Source organism: Coturnix japonica, chromosome 3 (genome assembly GCF_001577835.2).
Source record: "Coturnix japonica isolate 7356 chromosome 3, Coturnix japonica 2.1, whole genome shotgun sequence".
Taxonomy (NCBI): domain Eukaryota; kingdom Metazoa; phylum Chordata; class Aves; order Galliformes; family Phasianidae; genus Coturnix; species Coturnix japonica.
The window spans coordinates 61,512,465-61,537,554 of record NC_029518.1 but is presented as its reverse complement, the minus strand read 5'-3'; the positions used below and the strand labels follow the sequence as shown (position 1 = coordinate 61,537,554).

Below are 25,090 nucleotides of genomic sequence, written 5' to 3'. Positions count from 1 at the left end.
ACCCATCTGTTTGGAAGAGTTAAGAAATGCAAGGGGTTGGATGCAGTCTGAAGTGAGAGCTGTGAACAGAATAGCAAACAAAGCAACTTGTACCAGCAGTATGTGAACAGCAGCTAACACAGTGTAGCTGAAACAGTGATTGAGCACCTAGTGGATGGCAGGGCCAACCCAAATGAGCTCAGGTGCATGCAATGCACCTGAGTGATGGGGAGGGTGGAGCCAGGATCCACCCCCTCCTAGACCTCATTTAATGGCTGGCAGTGGAGGTGAGAGTATCTTACTGGAGATCCCTGCCTGCCTGAGGCCTTCCAAGGGCAAGCAGCTTTTTTACTTTGTTTCTACATCCATGGCTGCTGCATTTGGGATTATCTTCACTTTCTGTAGCCTGGGACTTTGCTACCCTGCTGTCATTGCTGTGTTTTCCACCACATTATAATATTACATCCAGTTAGGTGACTCTTCATGGCTTGCTCTGGGCCTGACACACTCCACACAGTACAGTGTCTTCTCCCTGACAAGACTTAGGAGAGGAAAAACTAGTTATAATTGCAATAATGATTGCATCCTGATTGCCTTTTGGTGAGGGGAAGATAAAAAAACACCAAAAAACCAAACATGCAGCATGGAGTTTCTTACATAAGCTTTACTTTCATGTAAAACCAAGTCACTAAATGCCTCCTCTGTGAAAGGCAACACATTAAATATCATGGCTAGAACAGCCTGCCATGCCTAAAAGTTCCATATCAAATGAGATAGATAGCACCACTGACTGTATACATTCGATACATACATGAAAACTATTCCAGCACGTTAAATGTATGAACATTGTTGCCACTGCTGTGATGTTATCAGTTTTCTCCAGGAAAATATGATGAAATGCAAAATTCATTTTCTTAAACAAAGGTGTTCCATTTCCAAGATGTCAAAATGAGGTTCTGACATTATTAACAGCTGCAGTTTCAGTTAAATAGGGAAACTCATTGGAAAGTGACAGACTTCTAGGAAGAGTTCTGAGTGTGACAATGTGGTGTTTTCTAGCATCGAAGCCATAGAACTGTTTTAATGTGGAGACAAGATCTGCAGGAAGCCATCCAGTCACGTCAACATCCAACTCTGCAAACATATGCAGACTACTTTGTTCATTCAGGGGCAGTTCACAGGAGTTTACTGGAAGTCTCGTGGGATGTTGTTAGTCATATCATGGATGATCTAATAGTGATAGGACAAGGGGGAATGGCTTTGAACTGGAGAGGGAAGATTTAGCTTAGCCATTAGAAGGGAATTCTTTACGCAGAGGGTGCTGAGGCACTGGCACAGGCTGCTCAGAGAAGCTGTGGGTGCCCATCCCTGGTGGCACTCAAGGCCAGGCTGGAACAAGGACTTTCAGGGTTAGATCTTGAAGTGGTACATTCTCATATGACTTATATTCTAGCAACATGCACCCAAATGAATTTCATTCCATGAGGTATTTTTTTGTAATATTCTACTATATGGAAGCTGCCATGGATGCTTGTGTCTTGCTTATTATTTGGGCTCTGTTGCCCAATTCTGCTGAGGTGAGCACCAAAACAACTTCCTTGTCATGCACCAAGTGTTTAAACTGTATGGATGCGTCCCTTCATAATCCTCCATTTGTGCAGGATGAAGATGAGGGCATACCCACTCCACAAATCACTTCCTCACCCTTTGACCTGCTTTTCTCCTGGCCTGGCTACCTAGAATATCAATGAGCACCTCTCATATTTGTGTAAGAGAGCATTACTTTGAGTCTACTAGAAAACATGTGCACATATGCTGAAAGCAAGCGTGCATCGTCCTCTGCAGCAGTGCAACCAGGCAGTGGCCCTACAGTACCCACCTTGGCCCTAACAGTTGCCACAGTGCACAGTGGTGTGCCCTCCTCATAGGGAACATTCCCACTTGGCAAACAAGAACAAGCCCAGAAATTCTGGTTCTTTTTCTTTGCTGCAAATCATACGTCAGGCAGAAAGGTGGGGAGATGACGGCTGAGTGTGTCAGACACCGTGGGAGCCATCCACCCCCTCTTCAGCTTAACAGGAAACATCCTGTCAGAAACGCTTTCTGCATTGGGACTTTTCTTGAAATAATTAAGTGTAAACGGTGACGGCTTGTCCTGCTGGGAACCTGCGATTCCTCCTGGGTATTTAGAGATGTGCTGGCTAGGAGAGTCAGATGGTCAGAGCTCATCAGATGGAAAGCACCATGTCATCATAGCTCCAGCCTCAAGTCTATTAGGGCTGCTCCCTCTAGTGGGAAAAGGTACTTCAGCTGCAATAAAAACCTTTTCCCTCTTTTTATTTCCTAAAAATAAAAAAAAACACCCACTTTTTTTTCCTCTTAATTTTCATTCTTCTTTTTTCTTCTTGCCTTTATTTTTCCCCCCAAACTGAAGAATTCAAGTTTTCCAGATGTTAGTGCAAGACACAGGGTGATTCCTATTCAGTGTTGGCTGACCAAAGGGCACACATCCCCCAAACACTCTGAACACAGCAGCCCAGCCAGCACTGCATCCTACCCCATCCCTGCCCAGCGGACAGCCAGTGGTCTTTCTGCCAGCAGTCACAGTTTGCTTCTTATTTCCCCCTTCTGATTACAAAAATAGGAGTTATATAATCATAATAATATTAATGGTACAAAATAATTACTGTAATTATACACTTTTTGGCAAATTATTAACACAAAGAAGCCCCAAAGCTTCCATTGGACTAAAAAAAAAAAAAAAAAAAAGAAAAAGTGAAGATGCACAAATGTTAAAAAAGACAAAGTCTTTGTTTAAAAAAAGAGGGTAAAACAATCTGCAAAGGAATGCATTCTCTGTAAGGCAGCGTGTTACCTATAGTTTTCTCTGTCTAGATTTAAGTTAGATTCTGCTGTTGTTCAGGAAGCTGTTAGAACTTGGCTTGCTTGAGCTTATCGATGTGGTAGCACAGCTTCAGGGCGGGCCCCAGCTTCAGCCCCATGTATTTCATGATCATGTCACTGCTCAGCAGCAGCAGCGCCTTCCCATCGATCTCCTGGTTGCAGAAGAGAGAAAGAGAATCAAAGTAAGTGAACCCCCTGCTTCCAGCACCACAAAAGCAAGATGGCGGCACTGTGTCCTGACGCATTACCCAAGGTGGATCAGAAACAGCTCTTCCTAGATGGAAATGTCATGAATTTTGAAATTTCATTTAAAAATTGAAGGCTGAAATAGGATAAAAGGAAACTCAAATGAGCCTTTAATCAAATATTACTACTTATTCTTCAAGGAACCATGAGGTTTGGCAGAAAATAGGTTGATCTTGACAGAAAGGTGTGAGTGATGGAGGCACAGAGCCATGTGGCCTCATGAGCTGCTCATAGCACTCTGAGTTTCAGGTCCAGCTTTGTTCCTGGCTACCTGCATATTTCGTGTCTCCACAGTGCTCTTACACCCAGTGATACAAGCAATTAATTTCTTAAATTGAAGTCAGTAGTTCCACAATTCATTTGATTTATTAATGAAATTTACTCGAACTTAATTTAACTCCCACATAATTGGTGGAAACTGTTTATACCACATCTGTTGGCTTGAAAAACCTTTTGTAAATACAAGGTGCTGTACTGAGCACCAAATAGCACTGGTGTATGGAGAGGTGGATGCCGTTTCACTGTGGGTTCTCCTATGACTGTAAGGCACAAAAGCTTCCATACAATGCCCTTCTTCAATTCCTGAGCTTGTCTGTTTGTTTTCCCAACTATATTAGGGCATCTGCTTAAAAATACTACCTCTCCTCTTGGTCTTCACCTCACTTTGTTACTTGGAGAGTTAAAACATTACTAATGAATGTGAGTGCATAAATACAGACAGGAGCGCTAATGCTGCATATATTGTATTTGATGGTTTTCACAGTGTGTCTTTTCTCTGTGATCCATTACCCACTAATTAAGCAATACTATGGATCCTAATTTGCCCTGATCATTATTATTGCATTCAGCAGGTGATTTAGCTGATGAGCTGTTAAGGTCACTTTCTGATTAACTCAATCAATTGATGCTCTTCATTCTGCAACCCCCACACCATCCATTACAAAAACTCTTTTTACTCTCCCCCTCTTCTTCCCATTATCTTAAAGAAGCTAAGGAAAGGAAGATTAAGCATGACATTTAAATTAATATTTTCTCAAGAAAGAAAACCATACACCTGGAGCTGTGATGCCAATGGATAAAAACACTGTCAAGGTGTTTGGTGTGAATGCAACTGTTTCTTAATGTTGAGTTCAATATTTTATTATTTCCTCTATTACGATGGAGCAGAGGTCAAAATTAAACTCCATGACTAGAGTATGCCAGAGGGAGAATTCATATCTAATCAAATACCCACATATTTGCTAAATCCCTATACACATTGTTGGCTTGACTTCTCTCCGGTATTGTGTAAGTTCTTTTAAAAAAAGAAGAAGAAGAATTGATTAAAAAATGTGGGATTCTATAGCATGGTTCCCAAGTTTGCAGTAGATCTTGAGCTGTTAAATTCAGTGCAATTAGCTTGTTTCACATGCATTTGTTGAGATCTGGCTCACTGCAAGTTAGAGTGCTGCTGTTTTCCTGCAAGATATGAGGACAGCAAACATATAAGCTGGAAGATAAAGATACAGTGAGTATGAACATACAGCTTCCAACTGCAAGAGTGGGTATTGCTGTGCTCATGCCAGCTTCTTGCATGTTTTCTGAGTAGACCCTGATCAAGTCCCTTGCCTTCAGCACAAGGATTTCACCTGGTGGTTGATTCACAGTTCTGCTCCTGGTGAGGAGAGCAGAGTGAGAGCCATGGTCACCCCATGGCATGTGTTGAAATTGTGGCCAATGCAGGCTACAGCTCCTTGCAACCAGGAAAACGGCTCTGGGCACTGTGCTCAGTACTCACATGGAGTATATATAGTGTATATATATATATGTGGAGTATACTCTTTCCCAATATAGCAATGGGAAAGAGTTCTGTCCATATGTGAGGTACCTCCCCACCTTTCCCCTCCTTGTGGCCCCATCACCTTCTCCCTCCCAGTGTCATAGCTCAGATGAGCTGGCTGCCAAAGCAACAATTTCAGGTGATAACTGGGCCCTGTCAATGACAGTAAGTGCTTCTAAGTAAATTATGCACCTGCTTCATAGAAAGATTGAATATACAGGAAGATATGGCTAAGGTTAATGGACTAATCACTTGTCTCTCACCCCTGGGGTCTCTGTATTAATCCAGATGAGATTTGAAGGCTGAAAAATTGCAGGGGTATATATAACTCCAAGGCATAATTGAATTGAGTTGTGTGGTAATCTTACCCAGGTTCTCAAATCTACTGCATATTTTACAAGGAAACCAATAATGAGTAGAGCCCATAGGTGCTGGGTGCTTGACAAAGGCTGACAGAAACAGTCTTCAATAGATATTTAGCTTGGTCTCTTTGTTCGCAGAGCAGTGGTAGTATTGTGGCATGGCATTGGTATAGAGCAGCAGGCCAAGTGAGCCAAGATTAAATAATGTTCCTGTGAGTGTACCTGGCAGCGTGTGCTTCACAGACCAGGGCAATTTTCTCTGCTGGTATACAGCTCCTTCTACTAGTCTCAAAAATTCATGCCAAACCAAGTTACTTTAAGTCTACATGTGTCTTATTCATCTTCCTGCTACCTACCTGGCCAGCGTGGGCCATCTCTGCAGAAGGCAAGGAAAGAAGGCTAGTACCTGGTCTGCAGTCACAGGTTTGATCCTAGCATGGCTGCACCTGCTCTGTTCTCATCTCACTGCCCTGCCTGCAGATGTCAAATGGCCTCAGCCCTTGACTGCGGTGAGCATCCATTGAGGCTCATGCTCTGAATTGGTTGAGGAAGGCTGGATGAGACTGAAGATGCAGCTAGATGTGGTGCTACCGACTCCAGCAGAAACAAGAAAGTCCTGATCAGATATGTGTTTACAGTCTACTTTACTAATTAGAATTTCTACCACTAGAGATGGCTTAATGAAGGCAACTATCATATCCCCCAGTGAGTCAGGAAGTCTTTTAAATTTGGTTGTGGAGTTACGTAATACTAAAAACCCGCAAATTTGGCTGGTTCAGGCTTCTGCTTTACATACGTGTTTTCTGAAGAGCTCCACATGAGGACCTAAAGCGTGTGGGTCTGCATCCTTCACAAACCAAATCACATCATCCACAGTCCAGTTCAAAGGATTCTTGCTTGATGGCCGAGCCACGTCTTGTCGTTCTGGTGAAGGACTGGAGGCTATCAGTACAAAAAAGGCCACAGCAGCACATTACAAAGCATGCAGTGATTTCCTTGGTTTGTGGGCGTGCAGCAGTGCAGCAGCCCCACATGTTGGACACTGGCTCTGTATGCATCAGCCTGAGCTAATGGGGAGGGAAAGAAGGGACTTGGCAGTTTTGGATCTAACTGCTTACCAGGAGATATGATCCCAGCTGGTGAACTGTGTTAAAAAACATGAAACCCTCAGGTTCCTGCTGAGGACGGAACAATGTGCCAGCTGCCCCTGCTGTCTGATCTGCAAGCACTGGGGATCTCAGCTCCAGAAGACACCACCCTCCCACCTGGAGGCATTAAACAAAGGAGCTTGCCACTGAATGCAAAGGCTAGGAGATAAAATAAGGATTTAACAAATATTTTTTCTTCTTTGCATTCAGACACTCAGATTTTTCTTGGAGCTTAGAAGTGGGATCCTAGTGAACCTTCTGCTAATCTTAGGCTCAGCTTCACCTGAGGGTCCCCAGTGAATGCCTATTTGGAGACCTACTAAAACACATGGAGATGAACACCGCACATGTGACTTTTTAATGGTGTAAGCCCTGGATGATTTAAGGTCACTTTGACTTGCTGTAGCTTTAAATCAAGTGAATAAAGGCATATTGGAAGGAAAGTGCATTTATGTTTTTATTCTTAGTCTCTGCGGAATTATAAATCTTAGCCTTAGATGTGTGTAATTTGCACACATACACACACCCTTATGTTGCTTCACTATCCCAAGCACTGCATTATGCTACATTACAGGAAATCTGTTTACTGTTGTTTGTATCCATGCAATGCAAACTTTATATTAGCAGGTAGCAGCACAGAAATGGATGAGATGCTACTTGCCGAGACCTGCTCATCAGTTTCTGCTAAGGCTCAATTTTCAATGTGCAAGTGTTAAGCAAGCAGGCACTGCAGGAGACAGAAAGGGAAACAGAAGAGTGCAAACAGAGGGACACCATGGACAACTAAACTGGAGCCAGGAGAGTCCCCAGGTAGCAAAGAGGGGAACCAAAATGGCTTCAAGCTGCTGAGAAGGGCTGAGCCCTCCAGAGAAATTCAGAGTTTATAACAATGGATAAAATGTATGAGAATACCACGCGTGGCTCAAAGCATCATGATAATGCATATGAGCAAATGCAGTGGGCTGGGTTGGTGGCTTATGTAAATCCTTGTTCTGATGACTTCAATAGGGCTGTGCTGATTTATGTGAGCAGGGGTCTGCCCATACATGCACAATAATGGCTTTATATGCATTCTGGTCCTTTTTTCTTATCCCACAACATAATGTAATGAGGTATATTTTGCAGTTATGAAGGATGAACTGTAGCAAGCAGCAGTGCTATGAATGTGTGAATCTGGTCGATGGGCTTTGTAATGGGATGTGATGTAAATATCATGATAATTACACTCTCATTTGCTAAGTCACTGTTCTGGATATAAAGGACAAGGAATAGCCGCAGGTCCTCTTAATTAGACAGCGAGGATTTGTGTTCATAAGGACTCATGCGACCCTGGGCTCCGCTCTCAGAATAAATGCAATACACAGTGGTACAGACACCATCTGGACTCTTTGGCACGAAGCGATGAAGATGAAGAGTGCAAAACACACGGGGCAATTTCAGCCAGCCCCTGGATCATCAGTAATATTGAGCAAGTTTGTCAGGGATGAGTGAGAGAACCACGACTTGCCTGGGAGCTGGAAGAGCCAGCGCATGCAGGAGGCTGCTGCAGTCTGATATGCCAGCAGCACAAGCTGAGTGTGGGCACCACGAACCAAGGGCAAGGGGAAAAAACAGGCTCTTGTGAACCAGAGGGAAAATAGAGAGATGAGAGAAAGGCTACTCAGCGACTGAAAGTTTGCATAAGTTTCAACACCACGGCAATAGTGTGGTCAGGGAACATGTACCAAGAATCACACATTTTTTTCCCCTTAAGTTTGCATGACTGCAAGGAAACCCCAGAGGGCTTTGCCTGGGATTCGCGCTGGGTGAAAGGAGAGCAGCCCTGGGCCCAAGTGACTGCTGCCTGAAATACGCTGCTTCCAGAAATGCCCTTCTTCCAGAAATGCCAGGAAAGGGTAAAGGGAAGTAGCAAGCCCCTGGGAACAGCTGGGAGCCTCTGCAGGCATTAGAAATATTGGTAATATAAGGAAGTGGGGTGAGAAGAAAAGGTTGAAATGACAGGGTGAACTCTACTCAGTGCTCCGCAGTCTAGCAATCAATAGCATAAATCTGATGTTTTTAGAGAAATATATAAATGACCTTTCCAAAGAGTCTACATGGCCAGAACTCTTCCAGCCTCCAGCAAGTGAAGGTAATCCTCTCAAACCCCTATCTGAAGTATCATATAACTATGTAGAAATGAAAACTGTGCATAGACATGAACTCTATTTTAAATCTATATATACACCTAGGTTCGTGTCCTATATTCTCTACTGCTTTTTCATGAATTGTGTTATTTTCCTTGCATGTAAGTGGTTACCTTTAAATGCTGTCAGTAGAGCTGGGATACCACCAGTTTGCAGACAGATGTCTCAAAAGCATTTCATAGCTGGTGAGATTGGAAGCAACCTGTTTTTTTCCATATCTTTTAAAACCTATTTTGTTTCCTAATAATTTATTCTGTCTTTTTAACTTTGTAATTTACCCGTGTAAGTGTAATTTCTTTATTTGGGAACAAAAAATGAATCATTTCATGCCTACACAAAGGCATGAGTTCTCTGTTTCAATAGCATCACTTTGCTAAGAGATTATATTAAGCACAAAAGTGTTTGATGGCAGCAGGGCAAGTACTATACATTTTTTCTTATCTGAAGGTATTCACATTTAACCTAAGAATTAGATAAATGAGGAAGTCTCATGTCTCCTGGGTATCCTATGCCATCCTGTCATCAGAATTAATCAAGATGATAATGAATACTCAGATTACAAAGAGATGGGAGTGCTCGGGACCAATAATTATTTTTAGAGATCGTAATCTAGGTCAAATCCAATTTCCTGTTTTTGACAGGTGGCAAAAAAAAAATATTGTCAAATTAATGGAATGAGATATGGAAATTCAGGCAATCAAAGGGAAGCACTCCCCCTCCTGCCTGTGTTGGTACTGGAGAGGATGGGGAAGGGGCTCCCTGCAGGGCAAGGCTCTTGGGGTGTCCCAGCTGAGACCGCTGCAGGGATGGCTGGAAGTACAGTATCAAAGCCCAACACCCAGTGAAGCCAATGGCAAGAAAGTCCTGGTGCAAAGGAGCCAGAGGCTGAGCTCTTGCCCTTCAGGCCTTTTTTCTGAGCCCACTTCATGCTCCAGATGTTCCTGAGAAAGAGGGTGAAAGGAGGGAAAGCCAACAGCTGAGTGGCTGCAGGACCACAGTGAGGAAATACAACGCTAAAGTGGAGTTAAACCTGTGAAAGAAGGGAAGATAAACAACAGACTCCCTAAATATGTTCTTGGCAAACAAACAGAGCCCCGAGGGAGTGTGGCCATTGATAGATAAGAGTGGAAAGGAAGTGACAGATGAACTTTAATATTGCTGCAGGCCTAAATGATTTCTTTGCCTCAGGGGAAAGGGGTGGGGATGAAATTTTAAAAGGCTCTCTCTGATCGTACTGGAGAAGTTAATGAGGAGCAGCAGATCCACTGAAAGCAAGCACAAGTAGCAGGCCCTCAATGAGAGGCACAGAGAGATAGGAAACGGTTCTTTAAGAAGCCCTCCCACTGCATGCAAGGACAGGAGGACTCTGCAGGAGAGGCTTCCTGAGACAGCAGGCTGGAGAAGATGGCAGCACCCGCTGTGTGGCATGGGGACGTGATGCCACGACTGCCAGAGCAGCCCTGCTGATTGAGATCCAGCCATAAACTGGTGGCAAATGCTTGCTGGTGCTTTTCTTGCTTCTGTTTTGAAGGGGAAAAAGAAAAGCTCAGCGCAGGTGTTGAACCTTCCAGGCTGTGAAAGTGACCTCAAAACCTGGCAAGCAGTGCATACAGAAGAAGTGGGACCAGGGCTGAGCTTCTCTTCCCTTGCCATTGCCTGGAGGAGGTGCTCCCCTGCAAGGTGCTGGCAGCATTCGTCTGCAACAAACAACCTTCTAACCCTGTGCCTGAAATGCTGTCAGGAAATAAATGTATTAAGCAAGTGGGACTGTCTCTTTAACAAAGACCCTCGGGGGTAATAATTAACTGCTAATATTGGATAATAAAATCTGCATAAAGCCCCCAGGCTACAGGCAAGGCTGAGGCTGTTGTGTCCGTGGCTGAACGCACAATTCTCCACTCTCGGGATAAAGGGTTTGTTTGTCTGTTACATAAGCAGGCTTGGAAAGGTTTATGGTTTACGATGTCCTTGACTATTCCTTCCCAGATTTAAGAGCTTCAGTTTGGCAGATGATGACAGCAAAGTGCATGTTTATCTCTTAGCAGCCCCAACTGGCTTTCTGAAATGAGATTTGTTTGTTTGTTTGTTTGTTTGGAATTTTTTAGCATAGTCACAGAGAATTAGGCATCATGCTTCCAATCACATTAATGAGAGCTTTGGGTTTTAATCTCATCCATTCCCCTTGAAAAGCTCGTTCTGCTATTTACTGAGATATGCTTTGCAGTTATGATTTTTTTTTCCACGATGTTTGCCCGCCCTGATAAATAAGGCATGCTATTTTTCTGATATATCAATACATAAAATGGATCGGCTTGAGGTTTTGGAGAGAAATTCTTCCTCCTTTTAATGAGCCCCGTCCATCCCTGTCTTTAAGTAAGCAAACAAAGGAGGATTAGAACGGATACATGTAGGCACCGATTACTCATCTTCACCCGTTTATGATTCAGCACCATATGAATTGTCCCTAGAAAGAGGAAAAGCATACACAGAAGCACTGAGTCCTAAGACCTTTGAGAGAGATTTTGCCAAGACAGTAATCAAACTCTAGCGTAGCTACACTGAAGTGATCGTGGGAAGATACATATTTAGAAGGCTGTGATTTCTATTAAAGTATAAAGATAAAAATACATGAAAAATAGGATAGCGGTGAAAAAAATAGATTCTCTGCCTTTAAGGAGAAGCAAACAGTGCTTTATAGAAACTCACGATGGGAATTCCAGCAGCACAGAGCTGTGCTACAGAACTGATACTATGGCAAATGGAGAAGGAAATGAAAGCAGACTGCCTGGAAGCAGCACCTTTTCTCTAAGTATAGAAGGGCTGCTGTAATAAATCTGTGGGCACCCTGACTTCGTGGTTGTCACTGTGTTGTACATCTCAGTCACTGAAAACATGGCCATAGGCAAGAGCCAACTGCTCTCCTCTGCTTCTAAGCAAGCAGCCCCAGGGGCAATGAAGATGTTCTGGAGAAGGGGGATGGTGTGACACAAACGTGCACAAATCACTGGGGCAGGTGTGCAGAGGTGCACAGAGCACCTAGAACACAGGCAATTGCTAATCCTCCTGTTGGAGACCTTGATGGCAAACCCATCTCTATTTGGATATGCTTGCTGCTGAACGTGCAGACCCTCATGTTTTTCAGCTTCGTTCTCCTGAACATAGATTCAAATCCATTATACAAAGGCTTTTATTCACATAATGCACTTTTTAAGCACAGGAACTTTACCATGGCATTATTATTATTATTATTCATGCTGAAAATGTGCAAGGTATTCAATAAGCCATTGGGTAATAAAAGGGAGAAAAACCTATGACAGATTAGTCAATACAAATCCACCACTTCTGGCTCAAAGTCCTTTAGTCACCAATTTCTGAAGGTGTTGAGGGTGCTGGAGGAGCATTGCTGTGCCTGCACTCAGCTCTGCCCTAAGGAATTCCTCATGCTGGAGACAAGATGCACAGCAAGGCAGAACTTCAGCCTCAGCTGCTCTGACCTTTTCCTGTATGTTACAAAGAGATAACCAGAATGATAAAGATTTTCAAACCAGGCAACTAACAACATTGTTAAATCTTGGCTCATTGCAGAATCCCTTGAGTTTTCCAGGGGAAATACAAGGGCAGAAAGACAATGTAAGGAGCTAATGCTGGACAAAAGGGTTAGGGGGAGCCAGCAAGGCTACAGCAAATATATCATGAGGAAAAAAAGTAACCGGAGTGACAGTAGATTCCATTAATAAATGAGGAAGGGGAAGAAATTAATGACTTGAAAATGGCTGAGATATTCAACTCCTTTGTTAGATCTACCTTCAAGATGAAAAATGCATAAATGAAGTTTGAATAATTAGTAAGGGGTGAAGACACTGTTCAAATGGCTACTGATAAAGACCTGTTAATGAAGAAATGCAAATAAAGACAAAGTTAGCAGAAGTTCAGGGAATCACCTAATCCATTTGATGAACCCAGGTCTTTTCTGGGGTGAAAGAAGCCATGGCTGACAGGGAATATAGCACAAAGCTGGTGAAGAGCAAATACACTCCAGGATTAGAAAGCACTCTTGCCACTGCCTCAGCTAGTTCTCTCTTGATGCTGAGTATCTGTGAGTATCTGCCTTGTGCTGCCTTACACCAGGCTGCTCCTGCAGTCCCACTTGCTCCCCTCACCTCAGCTGCCAGGAAAGCTTTCCTGGAGGGAAGCCATCTTTTGAAACGAGTCCCATTTTAAGAGGGCTTGGCACCAGCACGGTGCCCTTAATGGGCAGAGCAATCAACCCAATGAGTCTAAAGCCTAGGAGGATAGCTGGACAAAAATACAAAGAGAGGGGAGAGGAAGGGTTATTGAACGCAGTGGTTCCTGTAGCATCTCTTGGATCTGCAGATAAACTTCTTGTGACTTTTCTTCCCTAAAGGATAAAAAAGCCTTGAGCAGTGAGCTGGGTGACTTCTAAAAATATATGTTTTCTGGGCAGTCTTTTTCAAACAAAATTTGCTGTAGTTTGTATTTAATGGGGGCAGGGTTGGCTACACATCTAAAAGAAAAATCTTTTGCTAAATTGTTTGATAGGCACTAATATTTGAGTTTGTTCTGTATGGTGCTTTGTACACAGCTGGTGTCGTGCAATTAACCTGTCTGTAAGCAGTATCAGTCTTGGGGAGAAATGCCTTATATATTAATATTTATATCTGTAAATTGATAATGGTGGTTGTGATTGCCACTCGATTATACATAATACATACGTTTACATAATTAATAACTGCATTAGAAAACATTCACCGTTTTACTTAATGATGAACAGATTGATTTTGTGTTTACATAGGTTATTATTTCTCCTTCTAAGTGAAAGCATGCACGGTCTGAATGCATGTCAATGCAAGTGCACCTTGCTAACTTTCCTGGGAATTTAGGAATGAGTTAAGACCCCAGCATGGCACCAGCACAGCAGCACACATTGCTAATAGCAATATGATTATATTACCACTTGTGTTTCCTTCAGGGTAGGTCCCATTCCTTGTTGGGCTGGAGGTGTGGTGCCGCAGGCTGGCAGAGGAGGACCTCCCTGAGGACACCGGCGCAGGACGATGACCGCAGGAGGAAGAGGAGCCTCCAGCAGGATGTCCATCTGCAGGACTCTGCCGCATGGCGTATGTGGAGCCCACACAACTGAAGGCAGAGTCAGTAGGATCCGTGCTGTACCGCTTCATGTTAGCTGGATCCAGGTAATCCTCAGGGATGACTGTTTCTGCTCAACAAGATAAGAAAGAATCGGTAAAATGGAACCAACATTTAGCTTCACTTCAGACTTTCAGTACAGACAGCTGGATGGCATGGATAGGCTGGACACAGGAGGCATCTTTTCTGAGAATTAGTATACAATAAGGAGAAGCACAATCTCTCAGAAGTCAGTAGAATCATGACAGGGAAGTTTTGGCTTGATGCAACCAACCCGTGTCAGTTTAGGGCAATACTCTCCTACCACTTCCCACTCCCACTGAGTGGGAAGGCAAAGACAGGTCTCATTTGCCTCATGGTGCTCCCTGAACACCACCAAGGCTGGAGGTCTAATGGACAGCATGAGGATGAGGAGCTTCAAGAATCCAGCCCCTTCACATACATGCTGTCCCTGCCTTAGAGGTTCCCACTCCAGCTGGGTGAAACAAAGCATCAGCATCAGGCAGGCAGGGAGTCCGCAGATTAGGAAAGTGCCTTCCTTTTCCCCATGATGTTTCTCTGAGCTGCTAAAATTGCTGCTGTCCTTACTGTGTATAAAGTCTCCAAGCTGAGTGAAATCACCTCTAAGGTGTCACACATCTCCTGGCACCCAGTAACAGGGTGAATTTATACTGTAATTTATGCTACAAGACCCAAACCCCATTGCTAATACATATTGAGGTTGTATGTAATAGTCTTTTTCTTTTAATTTACATTCTTAGTATTTTTTTTGCAAAATCCCTTTGCAAGCTGCGTATAACCATTGATGTTAAACAAACGCGATTTAGTTTGACAACTCAAATACTCAACAATTGTACCACACCAGCATCCTGGCTCACATGCCAAGCCACAGCACAGACTCCTACTGCATGATTATCTGACTTTTCATTTGCTTGCTGCTGTCTCTTATAACTTTGGCCTGTTCTGGGCCAAGGCTGGACTTGCAATGAGGCAACCATCCCATTGGAAGGACAGCCATGAATGTGAAGTTTTCTCACTTTTGGGCACTTGCTTTAGTAACTGCAAGTAACATTCCTCTAACTATATTTTTTTCCCTTAGATAATTTGGATTCTCGCAGAGTGCATTCAGGTAGCCTACTGCTTTCTGCCAAGAGGTTTATTCCTACCCAAATATGAATAGAGTGCAATACAGCTGAATTCAAGAGTTCAGCTAACATAACACTGGCAGAAGGGAGATGGGAATCTGGCACTCCGAACCTTTCTCCCTAGCCTTCAACAGATGTCAAAATTGTATAGCAATTGAGATAACTACCTTGCTTTTCAGACTCCTCCCCGTAAACCAAAGAAAATCCAATCAAGCCTTCTCATTCAAAGGAATTTAATTACTGTGTAGAACACTTGCAATAAAAGCCTCTTATGCATAAAGAAGACAGCTCTTTCTGCAGCATCCTGCCTGCACCGCATGGAATAATTATGCCTCTTGTGAATCATTACCTCTTTATTTCAGGAAAAGAATGCTTTTTTAATATGATTACAATATGAAGAAGATGCAGACTGTCTAAACAACAAACAGCACGTTAGAACAGCCCTGCTAAATAAACAGCATACAGCTTTTATTACTATGGATATAAATGACTCCTAAATCCGTGAGTGGACACCAGGGATTTTTTGACTGATGTCAGATGCTCAGTAATCTATGTAAAATAAGACCTGCATGGATGAAAATCTCCCAGTGGAAGGGAGTGTATGAGTTGTGTCTGAAATTATGATGAAGAACCAGATGCTGTCATTTCTGTTACCAACTCTGCCTAAGACTCTTTCCTTGATCTGGATCAATTTATGGTTGGACCAGATGATACTAGTGGTCTTTTCCAACCTTAATGATTCTGTGATTCTATGAATTTGTTCCACCTATCTCTGCTTTGGGCTCCACAATGGGAGTAATGATGCCTATGCCCCGGGCAACCTGATGTAGCTGTGCAAGTCCATGTTCATTGCAGGGGAGTTGTACTAGATGACCTTTAAAGGTCTCTTCCAAATTTAAGGATTCTATGATTCTATTGCCACAGATCAGCAAGAGCCTCATTTGCAACATGCCCAAGATGAAGATGTTGTGGCAATTTGAAGAGCAACTCATGTCATTAGGCAAGGTGGAGCAGAGATCATCTTACACAGTCAGGTTTCTAAGCAAGCCTTTTCAGAACTCCCAGTCTTCAGATAGGCATCAGCAGTCAGTAGGATAGAACAGCAACTTGCTGGAGTTACCCCTTACTGTTCACAGGTAGCTCATGAGGAAAGACAGGTCACAGACTGGGAAAAAGGAGACTTGGGGTTCAGGTTTAAGTGGTTACAGGTTTTAAGTCATTGATTTTTAAAAGGTGCTGGTCAGCTTCTGTGCTGCCCGCTGAGTGTGGGCTGCTTTGTAAAAATGCACTAGCCAACACAACTGGAGCAACCACATCTTCTAGCTGGGACCATCTCAATATCACCAGAGCAAAAAAGACTCAAATATTAGCAAAAACATCATGTTGGCCGCTATTAGGAAGCTAAAAATCTTGGAGTAAGTATTAGAAAACCTCAACCAAAAGGAGATGGAGAGTCTTCCAACCAAGAGCAACAGGGAGCTGGAGGATTAGTGGGCACACTGTATTGGGAGGGAGGAATAGCAACATAAAAATCTTGGCTGAAAACAGGCTTGCCTGCCTGGACTTTACAGGCTGGGCTGCTTACAGTGGCACTGGAGGCAGTGAGAGAAATGGGCTGAACCATCCAGAAACTCAGACAAGACTGTGGAAGCTTTCTGTGTTCACAGCCATCTGGATCCCTGTTAGTTGTACCATGAAGAAGCTTCACAATCTGCAGCTCAGGCGGTGGTGCGTCTGGGTTTTACATCTACTAATCCCACTCTGACCAACATATTTTGAGGAAAACATATTTTCTCAGGCAGCAGAAGAAAATAAAACTGCAAAACTGCTTTGAGCACAGTATTCTCCATTACAACTTTTCACTACCCTGAGATGCTCAAGCCATTGTGAATTAGTTTGCCTTTCCTGGAATGGTTCACAGGAAAACTGAGAAGTGGAAGTTTGTTACATCCAACACGCATTAAAATGCAGCAAAGGAGGAGAGAAAAAAAAAAAGCAAAATTTAGCCAGCAAAAGCAATGCCTATTTTCACAGTTTAAAAACTCAGGTTTATTTAGCTGAGGTTCTGAAAGTAGCAGCCTGCATGTTTCCCAGCTAAACTCCTGAGGATGAGTCAATGTGCAGCTCACATCCCAGCCCTGCTGCATGACTTTGGTCAGGTTATCCATCACCTCTGGACCACAATTCTCCTTTAGCATGAAGAAAAGTACTTTTTTTATCTCTCACCTCAGCTGCATGGTAAGTCATTTGCCTCAGGGGTATCTGTACACCTCTACAGGATGCCACATGGATTTAACAGTGCGTGTGTGAATGCAGATCACATACAACGGACCTTTGATAGCATCTGAGAATAGAGGCACTCCGGAAAGACAAAAAAACCCTGTGTATCCCATTGTACATTAGGAAAGCAAATGAAAATTAATTGCAAGTGAAGCAGGAAATGGAGAAGAGAGTATACTCAGGAAAGATGATCCCTACCTGACATTTTTCTGAGCAGATATAACCTTTCACTCTCTTCATCATTTAAATAAATAAATAAAACCCCACTAAAATTTCTCCTGTGGGCAAAAACTCTTCCTAAGCCCCACAGTAACTCTCCTCTCCTCTCCTCTCCTCTCCTCTCCTCTCCTCTCCTCTCCTCTCCTTCCTCCTCCTCTCCTCTCCTCTCCTCTCCTTCCTCTCTCTCTCCTCTCCTCTCTTCTCCTCTCCTCTCCTCTCCTCTCCTTCCTCTCCTTCTCCTCTCCTCTCTCCTCTCCCTCCCTCTCCCTCTCCTCTCCTCTCCCTCTCCTCTCCTCTCCTCTCCTCTCTCTCCTCTCCTCTCCTCTCCTCTCCTCTCCTCTTCCTTCCTTTCCCCTCCCCTCCTCCCCTCCTTCTCTCTGCTCCTCTCGCTCTCGCTTTTTTTTTTTTTCTTTTTCCTTCACTGCCACTCTTCATTTTTTTTTATCTTGCCTCCTATTCCCCATATTACTTAGTGATGGGTTTTGCCCTTTGACACTTCCCTGCACCTTTTTAAGTGCTACCATATATTTTCCATAATGGGTTGACCAGCTGTGAACTCAATATTTTAAGTAGTATGATATCATACCTCCCCCAGACCTCTCTTCTCCTTCCATCAGGGCCAGCCTTGTGTCATCTCCCAGCCTTGTGTCATCCCCCAGTCATTCTGAGAGGAGCCAACTACAGCGACAGAATCTCCCCAAGAGACTCCTCACACATTTTGGCTTTCCCCTGTATTTTGTATGCCCCAGTCCTGGCTCCAGCTCCCTGCACACTGATGGGTGCTGTTGGGAAGCAAGAAAGGACAGCATTATGCTGAGTCCCACTGGCCGCATCATGAATTTTGTTTTCGCCCTTCTCTTTAGCTTACTGACTTCCTTCTGCCAAGAAGTGGGTATCTCACTACAGTGTTTCTCCAAAGAAACAACCAAATTTTTCTGCTTCTCACCTACAAATTCTGAATATCTGCATTTCTTTTCCACTTGTTCAGATTAATGGAAGCACCAATCTTACGGCCTGTCCAACTCTTTCACCACACTACACACTCCTGTCTTTTTTTTCTTTAGCTACAACACTTTTGGCATGAGTAACCAACACTTTGGATCCATGTAAGCAGTCTTCTTCATGAAGGATTTCCCATATTTTTGTCTAATGAGCTTCAGGTAGCAAGGATTAAAAACCCACATCTCAGCCTTCTAGTAATGGTAAGTAAAGTGTGAAAAACACAGAAAGCAAATGCAGAGAAAAACACTCCAGGTGAGTTTAGCCATCAGTTCCACCTGGGGCAAGCTAGAGAGGGAGAGAGCAGAGTTGTGAACAGTATTAAACACTGTGAAGATTTGCCTTGGTTCTGTACTGCTATCTTCTGTTTTAACATCAGCTCTTAAAAGATTAAAAAGATATCTTTTCCTGTGCCTGCCAAGCAGCCTCACATATTTCCACCCTGTCAGAAACAGACCATGCACCTTATCTGCTGTGTAGCTTGAGCCTACTTGCCTCCATCTGCAGATAAGAGCTTCCTATGATGGATTAAGGCTTTTCTGGTCATCCTGCTGTGATTTACTCCTGGATAACAGCGCAGCCCTTTCCTTTTAGCTCCATTCGCTGTTCAGACATGCAGTGCGATGAGAATATGATGTCACCCCTTAGCAGGTGCTCCTACAGTGCAGGGTAACTGCCTCAGTTACAGGAGCACACAATTCACACAAATGCACCCACAAGGGAAGGAAGGGGGTTATTCATCAGTCAGAACAGAAAGGCATAAATAAGCCTCATCCACTTGTGGTACTGTGAACAGAGGAGTCACGGTCTCACCATGGAGATGAAAGCTGCCATGAGTTTTCAGTCTGAGGCTTTGCTGCACCAGGCATCTCCTTGCTGCACACTCACTGCCCACTGAAATGCAGAGTCCCCCAGGGGGAAGCTGCCAGTCAGCTAGCATCAGGACCTAAATATTTTAGAGCGTTTTGCAAAATGCAGTGTTGCCCTGCTTACAAGACTTCAGCATAGGCGATTTTTTTCCCTCATTTTCCCCTAAGTATTTGCAGTGCAGACGAGAGCTGCATCGTGTTTAATGCAGTAGAACCAGGAAATGAAACTGGCTGGGAACAGATCTACACGGCTTTATAAGTCCAAAGTGAGTAAAAAGGGAGAGTAAATTTGCAAGCTAACTGCTGACAAATAAATTAGATTTAATAATAAAAGGTACTCGTGTGTATAAATCACCTAAAGGTGATTTTTTTTAAAGTACTTGGGGATGACAGAATAAACGTCTTGTGTTGCAGTAGAGACATGTTAGTCCTATTCCACAGTGCAGGCGAATTGTTTAAGTACTGAATACCCACGAGTGAAGGTGAATTCAGTGATACATGGATCGAGTCTTTAGCAAAGTGTTCCCTCCATCTCTTCCTCCTGATTTCAGACCCTGTCTCCCTCACCTTTATGTTACACCAAGCCACACATCATGAAAAGAGGATTTCTTGGGGTTGCAACACTCTGTGCCTTATTAGTGTAGCAAAATTCTGCATAGGCAGAGGGAGACAGGAGGCTGCCATCCATCTGTTCTGCCCCCAGCCTCCAGCAGCGCTCAGGTGCTTTTCCTTTCTATCCACGTAGTTTTCAGTGTAGCCTTTAAGCTTATTAATCAGCATTGATAAAAGTCACAAAAAGCTGTGTGTAGAATAGATTGTATAAAAACAACTATGTTATTTGGAAATTGCAGCACATTATGTACTGGCATTCTCTACAGATAAAGTGCTGAATGCATTTCTGTTGTTATCACCATGATGAATCTCCTTGCACTGTACTGACTTCAAATATTTAACAGCAGTGTTTTTCTTTGAAAAACAAATTATTTGAGACACATCACATGAGTTGGCTACAGCAAAGCACAGTAACTGCAAAATGAGCTGTGTTTGCCCCTTAATAACTGATAAACTCACTCGGTGATCAGGTGGAGCACACGCAGAGCATGGGTCTGTGCACGTATCTATATGTGGGTATAAGATCTTTCATGAAGTCTGCACTTCATTTCTCTCTGCCCAATGCTCGGATGGACTTTCTGGTATTTCTGATGTTGTTTTTTTTCTGTGATATGAACACACCATAGCTTGGCCCTAATGCCTTGTTCTCCTTCACCAATCCATAGAGAAGCCCACCCTAGGCATTATATATGTGGTGATTCCCCAACCCACATTTGTATTATTTTTCACTGAGGTGGAGATTCATTGCCATGCCCATCTCCCAGCTGTGCTGCCCATCACCTTGCACCTTCCCCTTCTTGCTGCTGCCCACAGCCTGCACCATCTCAATGCCAGCACCCAACTGGGTTCCCCTGCATTTTGCTGCAGATTTTCCCTTACTAACTTTAATCTCCTGCTCTGCATTCGTTTTGCCAACAGATGAATGTTCTTCAAACAGATGCTGAATATTATTACTCTCTGAAAGATACTTTGATGTACTCTATATAATTACTGCTGACAAATAATTCCTGGGGAGTGCCACCGGTAGAGCTGAGCCCAACAAATCTTGAGAAAAATTGGATGGTGAGACTGGAAATGCAGTTGTTTCCATTTATTTGGTAGCAGAAGGGAAAAGGAAAGACAGAAATAGAAGCTAAATGAAGACAGATAAAGGAAGAAGAGTTTCTTTAAGCTTTTAACCTAAAGGGTTAAAAAAGAGGGCAACATGGAACAGGAGAAAAATAGAGCTGAAAAGACAAAGGACATCCAAGACCATTCCCTTGAAAAATACAATTAAAATTTGCTATAAAACCTGTCCAATGAAAACGACTTAGGCACCTTAGGAGGGCCCCTTGTCCTCCTTCCCCTCAGCTCTGTTCTCTCCCCAGGAGAGTCAAGCTGCCCCATTGCTAGCAGCCCTGCGAGTGAGGGAACCCACAGCACAGAGTGCTCTGAACATTCTCCTCAGCCATGGAGCACACTGAACACCTTAATTTGACATAAAGTCATGATCTTAAGGATCATCCTTTTCCTCTCAGGAGCAGCAAGAAATACAGTGTGTTCCACTGGTAATGCACTCTGTGCTGAGATGGGTGGAAGTTTTGTCACTATTGGCTGTAGGCAGATACCTGTGTGATGCCTGTCAATCTGACTGCATAAAATATGGAGATGATGAATAACAGATATCTGTATCAATATTTAACAAGCTTAGTAATTGAAATTCCTGTTTCAACCTTCACTTAAATCTTTTAAAATCAAGGACTGCGCTCCTAACTTCAGGTATCTCCTGAAGGAATAATACAGCTCTGCATCTAAAATATAGTTAAAGATGTACCTGAAGCTAAAACAAAGTTGCAATCATATTTTACCCAATTAGGGATCTCAAAAGGTTTCTGTACTTCCTCCATGCAATGGAGCATGTAAGGCTTGAATTTAATGCTTGTACCCAGCAGTACTTTATCTGTAGTAGATATCACCTCATCCATTATGCTTCATGCACTTATGCCCCTCATTTTATCAACATGCCATATGCATACCTTTTAATACAGTAAAAAACACGTTTTTCCCTTTCTCTAAATTCTACTTCCTAGCCTTGTTCCATATTCAAGAAAAATGAAGGAACAGCTTTTTTTGGTGCCATTGACAGATACAACTAAAATTCTTGACTTGTTTGAAGCAGTAAAAAAATACATTAAAGCAATTTTCTTTTGCCATTTGTCAACATATCTACATATCTGGTATGGCTACTGATGGCAAACCAGTGATTGCTGGTAAAAAAGAAGGGCTTATAAAATTAATACAAGGTGATGCCACTGACACTGGCAGCTCGTGTTTGATGAAATATCACCACATTGTACATCAAGAAAAATTATTTTGTGAAAGCTTTAAAAATGGATAATGTCATGCAAATTGTCATCAAAGCTGTCAGTTTATTAAAGTTCAAGGGACTGAATCATCACACCAATTCCAGGAGTTCCTTACAAGTGTGGATGATGATTATGGGGACGTCATTCACATTTCTGAAGAAAGGTGGCTAAATTGGGATAAAATGCTAAAATATTGTTATGATTGTGAAATGAAATAATGTCCTTTATGGAATTATAAGTAAAATTTGTGCCAGAATGTACAGATTAAAACTCGCTCACAGTTACAGCATTTTTGGTGGAAAGATGCCTTCTAACTCAGACCATTCTTCGATTCTATGATTCTGTGACTTGATCACTCATTTAAATGAGTTAAACACGCATCTTCAAGGTGAAAATCAACTCATCTGTGCTATGTTTCAAACCATAACAGCATTTGAAATGAAACTTAAATTATGGCAAGCTCAAGTTATGGCAAATAATTTTATGCATTTTGATACATTGGCTAAGCACAGTCCTGTGAATAGTGAAAGATCTGAAGCTGTGCTTTCCATTTTGAGAGAAGAATTTGAGAACAGTTCTCAAGATCTCCAAAAAAATCATCAATGTTTTGGTATATCTGCAACAGCGTTTTCAGTCAATATAGATGCATTACCTGTGAATTTTCAGATGGAATATATAGTTTGCAATCAAACATCCAACTCCAAGAAAAAATTGGTCATATCTCTTTCCTAAGCTTTTATAAGTCTTATCTTACCAGAGCAAAGTATCACTCACTTCACAATCATGCCATATTCATATTGTCACTTTTTGGCAGTACGAACATTCGTGAACAATTACTGTCAAGAATGAAGTACAGGAAGAGTAATGTTTCATCAAAAATCTCTGACAGACACCTTGAGAACTTAGGAAGAATTGCAGCCACTGCCATTAAACAGACACTGACTCACTAATTTCATAGAATCAAGGTCAAATACCACACTAGGTTTATGTTTTTGTTGCTCTCTGTTTTTTTTGGTTTTTTGTTTTTACATTTCAATAAAAAATATTTTGAGTTGTTTGGTTTTTTTTTAACTTATATTCATTAACTATATTGTACATTTTATATGCGACCCGAGACAACTTCTGTTTGCTCAATATGGCCCAGGCAAGCCAAGAGGTTGGCACCCATGGATTGGTGGGCTGGTGATGATGGGTTGATAGTTGGACTAAATGATCTGAGGCTGAGAGGGGATTTGATCCAGGTTTATAAATATCTGAGGTGTGGGGGCCATAGTGGTGAGGCTGGTCTCTTTTCAGTAGTGAGTGGGGACAGGACTAGGGGTAATGGGATGAAAGTACAGCATAGGAAGTTCCGCATGAATGTGTACAAGAACTTCTTTATGGTGAGGGTGACGGAGCACTGGAACAGGCTGCCCAGGGAGGTGGTGGAGTCTCCTTCTCTGGAGATATTCAAGACCTGCCTGGACACCTACCTGTGTGACGTGGTGTAGGGAGCCTGCTTTGGCAGGGGGGTTGGACTCGATGATCTCTACAGGTCCCTTCCAACCCCTACAATTCTGTGATTCTGTGATCTTAGTGGTCTTTTCCAACCTTAGTGATTTTGTGATTCTATGATTCTGTGTCTATGGAGGTACACCACCCAGGAGGAAGGAGACTTGCCCTTGGGCAGGCTTCTGGAGGAAGAGCCAATATTAAATTTAAGAATTCACCATGGCTGGATGGTCTGTGCTTCCTTCTTTAAGTCTGACCTTAGAATTTTATTTATTGTTTAAGGGATAATGTTCATGCCAGAGGAATATATGAGGCAATAAATGGCCTTTGCAGGTAATTAAATGCTGAAGAGATCCAAAGCTACTGATAGCCATAAAAGCCATTTATTCTACATGTGCTGTGAAGCCAGAAGCACCATTCCTCATAGCGTGCAACGAGACAAGATTAAACAAGCCACAGTACTTGAAAGGGGACAGACAACATTTTTCTTGTCCTCTCAGGGCTTGAAATTTCTGAGCTGCTGTTTATTTGGTGCTTTGAACAGTCAATATTGAGTGCACTAATATGTAGTTTTCTATCATGTTATTCTTTTTCTTCTAGCAGTTTTAGAAGGGCTTTGCACATGGTGACAAGATCTGCTGCTGTTGTTGGACAGATACTCAAATAAAGGCACAGCAAGGAAGGTTCCATGCAATCAATGGCAAAGTCTCTGATAAACCCAGCTCCTGAACTTAGCCTGGTGCATCGCCTGCTGCTCACACTCTCATAGTGCACATACCACTTCTCAAACCATCTTTTCAATACTTGTACAGACGAGTAGCCCACCTTCTGACACAAAAGGTTGTTGATGTAGCAGACTGTCTCTACCTGCGGACTGTGATTAGCGTGTATGGTGGGGATGGCATGACTGCTGGACTAGATGATCTTAGTGGTCTTTTCCAACCTCAGTGATTCTGTGATTCTGTGACTATGGAAGGGGGAGCAGGCATGAGTTGCAAGAGGCATTATTAACTCAGGTACAGGGAGGGTGATGGAGTGTCAGCAGGGCTGACTGCAGACACAGGTTCTGGGTGCTAGCTGCAAGGCATGTCAGCATCACTGTAAGTGATAGACGCATGCATCAACAAATCCCACCTGGCCCACGTGAGCCATTAACATCTGGCAGTTGGCTGCAAGCACAGGTGAGTAATGGCTCAGGGGCATGTGCTGCAGGGCAGGGTTAAAAGGTGGCTCCTGTATGGTGTAAGTGGATTAATATGACTGGACACGATGCTGGCCTCGCCTTTCACATCTGCCAGTGTAAATCAAGAGTAACTGCAC

General features: G+C 43.0%; 1 protein-coding gene across 3 annotated transcripts in view; it reads right to left on the bottom strand.

The window, feature by feature from the left end:
- Window positions 1–628: 628 nt before the first annotated feature.
- The window catches only part of SCML4 (Scm polycomb group protein like 4), a 49,285-nt gene continuing 24,823 nt past the window's right edge, over window positions 629–25,090 (bottom strand). For 2 of the 3 annotated variants that reach the window (XM_015858810.2, XM_032443763.1), the window contains exons 7-9: window positions 13,617–13,880; window positions 6,107–6,252; window positions 629–3,035 (exon numbers count right to left, since the gene is read on the bottom strand). In XM_015858810.2, coding sequence (XP_015714296.1) covers window positions 2,910–3,035; window positions 6,107–6,252; window positions 13,617–13,880 — 536 coding nt within the window. In that variant the 3' untranslated portion in view covers window positions 629–2,909. Of the gene's footprint in view, window positions 3,036–4,879; window positions 6,253–13,616; window positions 13,881–25,090 lie in introns of those variants that run through there. The other variant, XM_015858809.2, reaches the window with a different exon arrangement.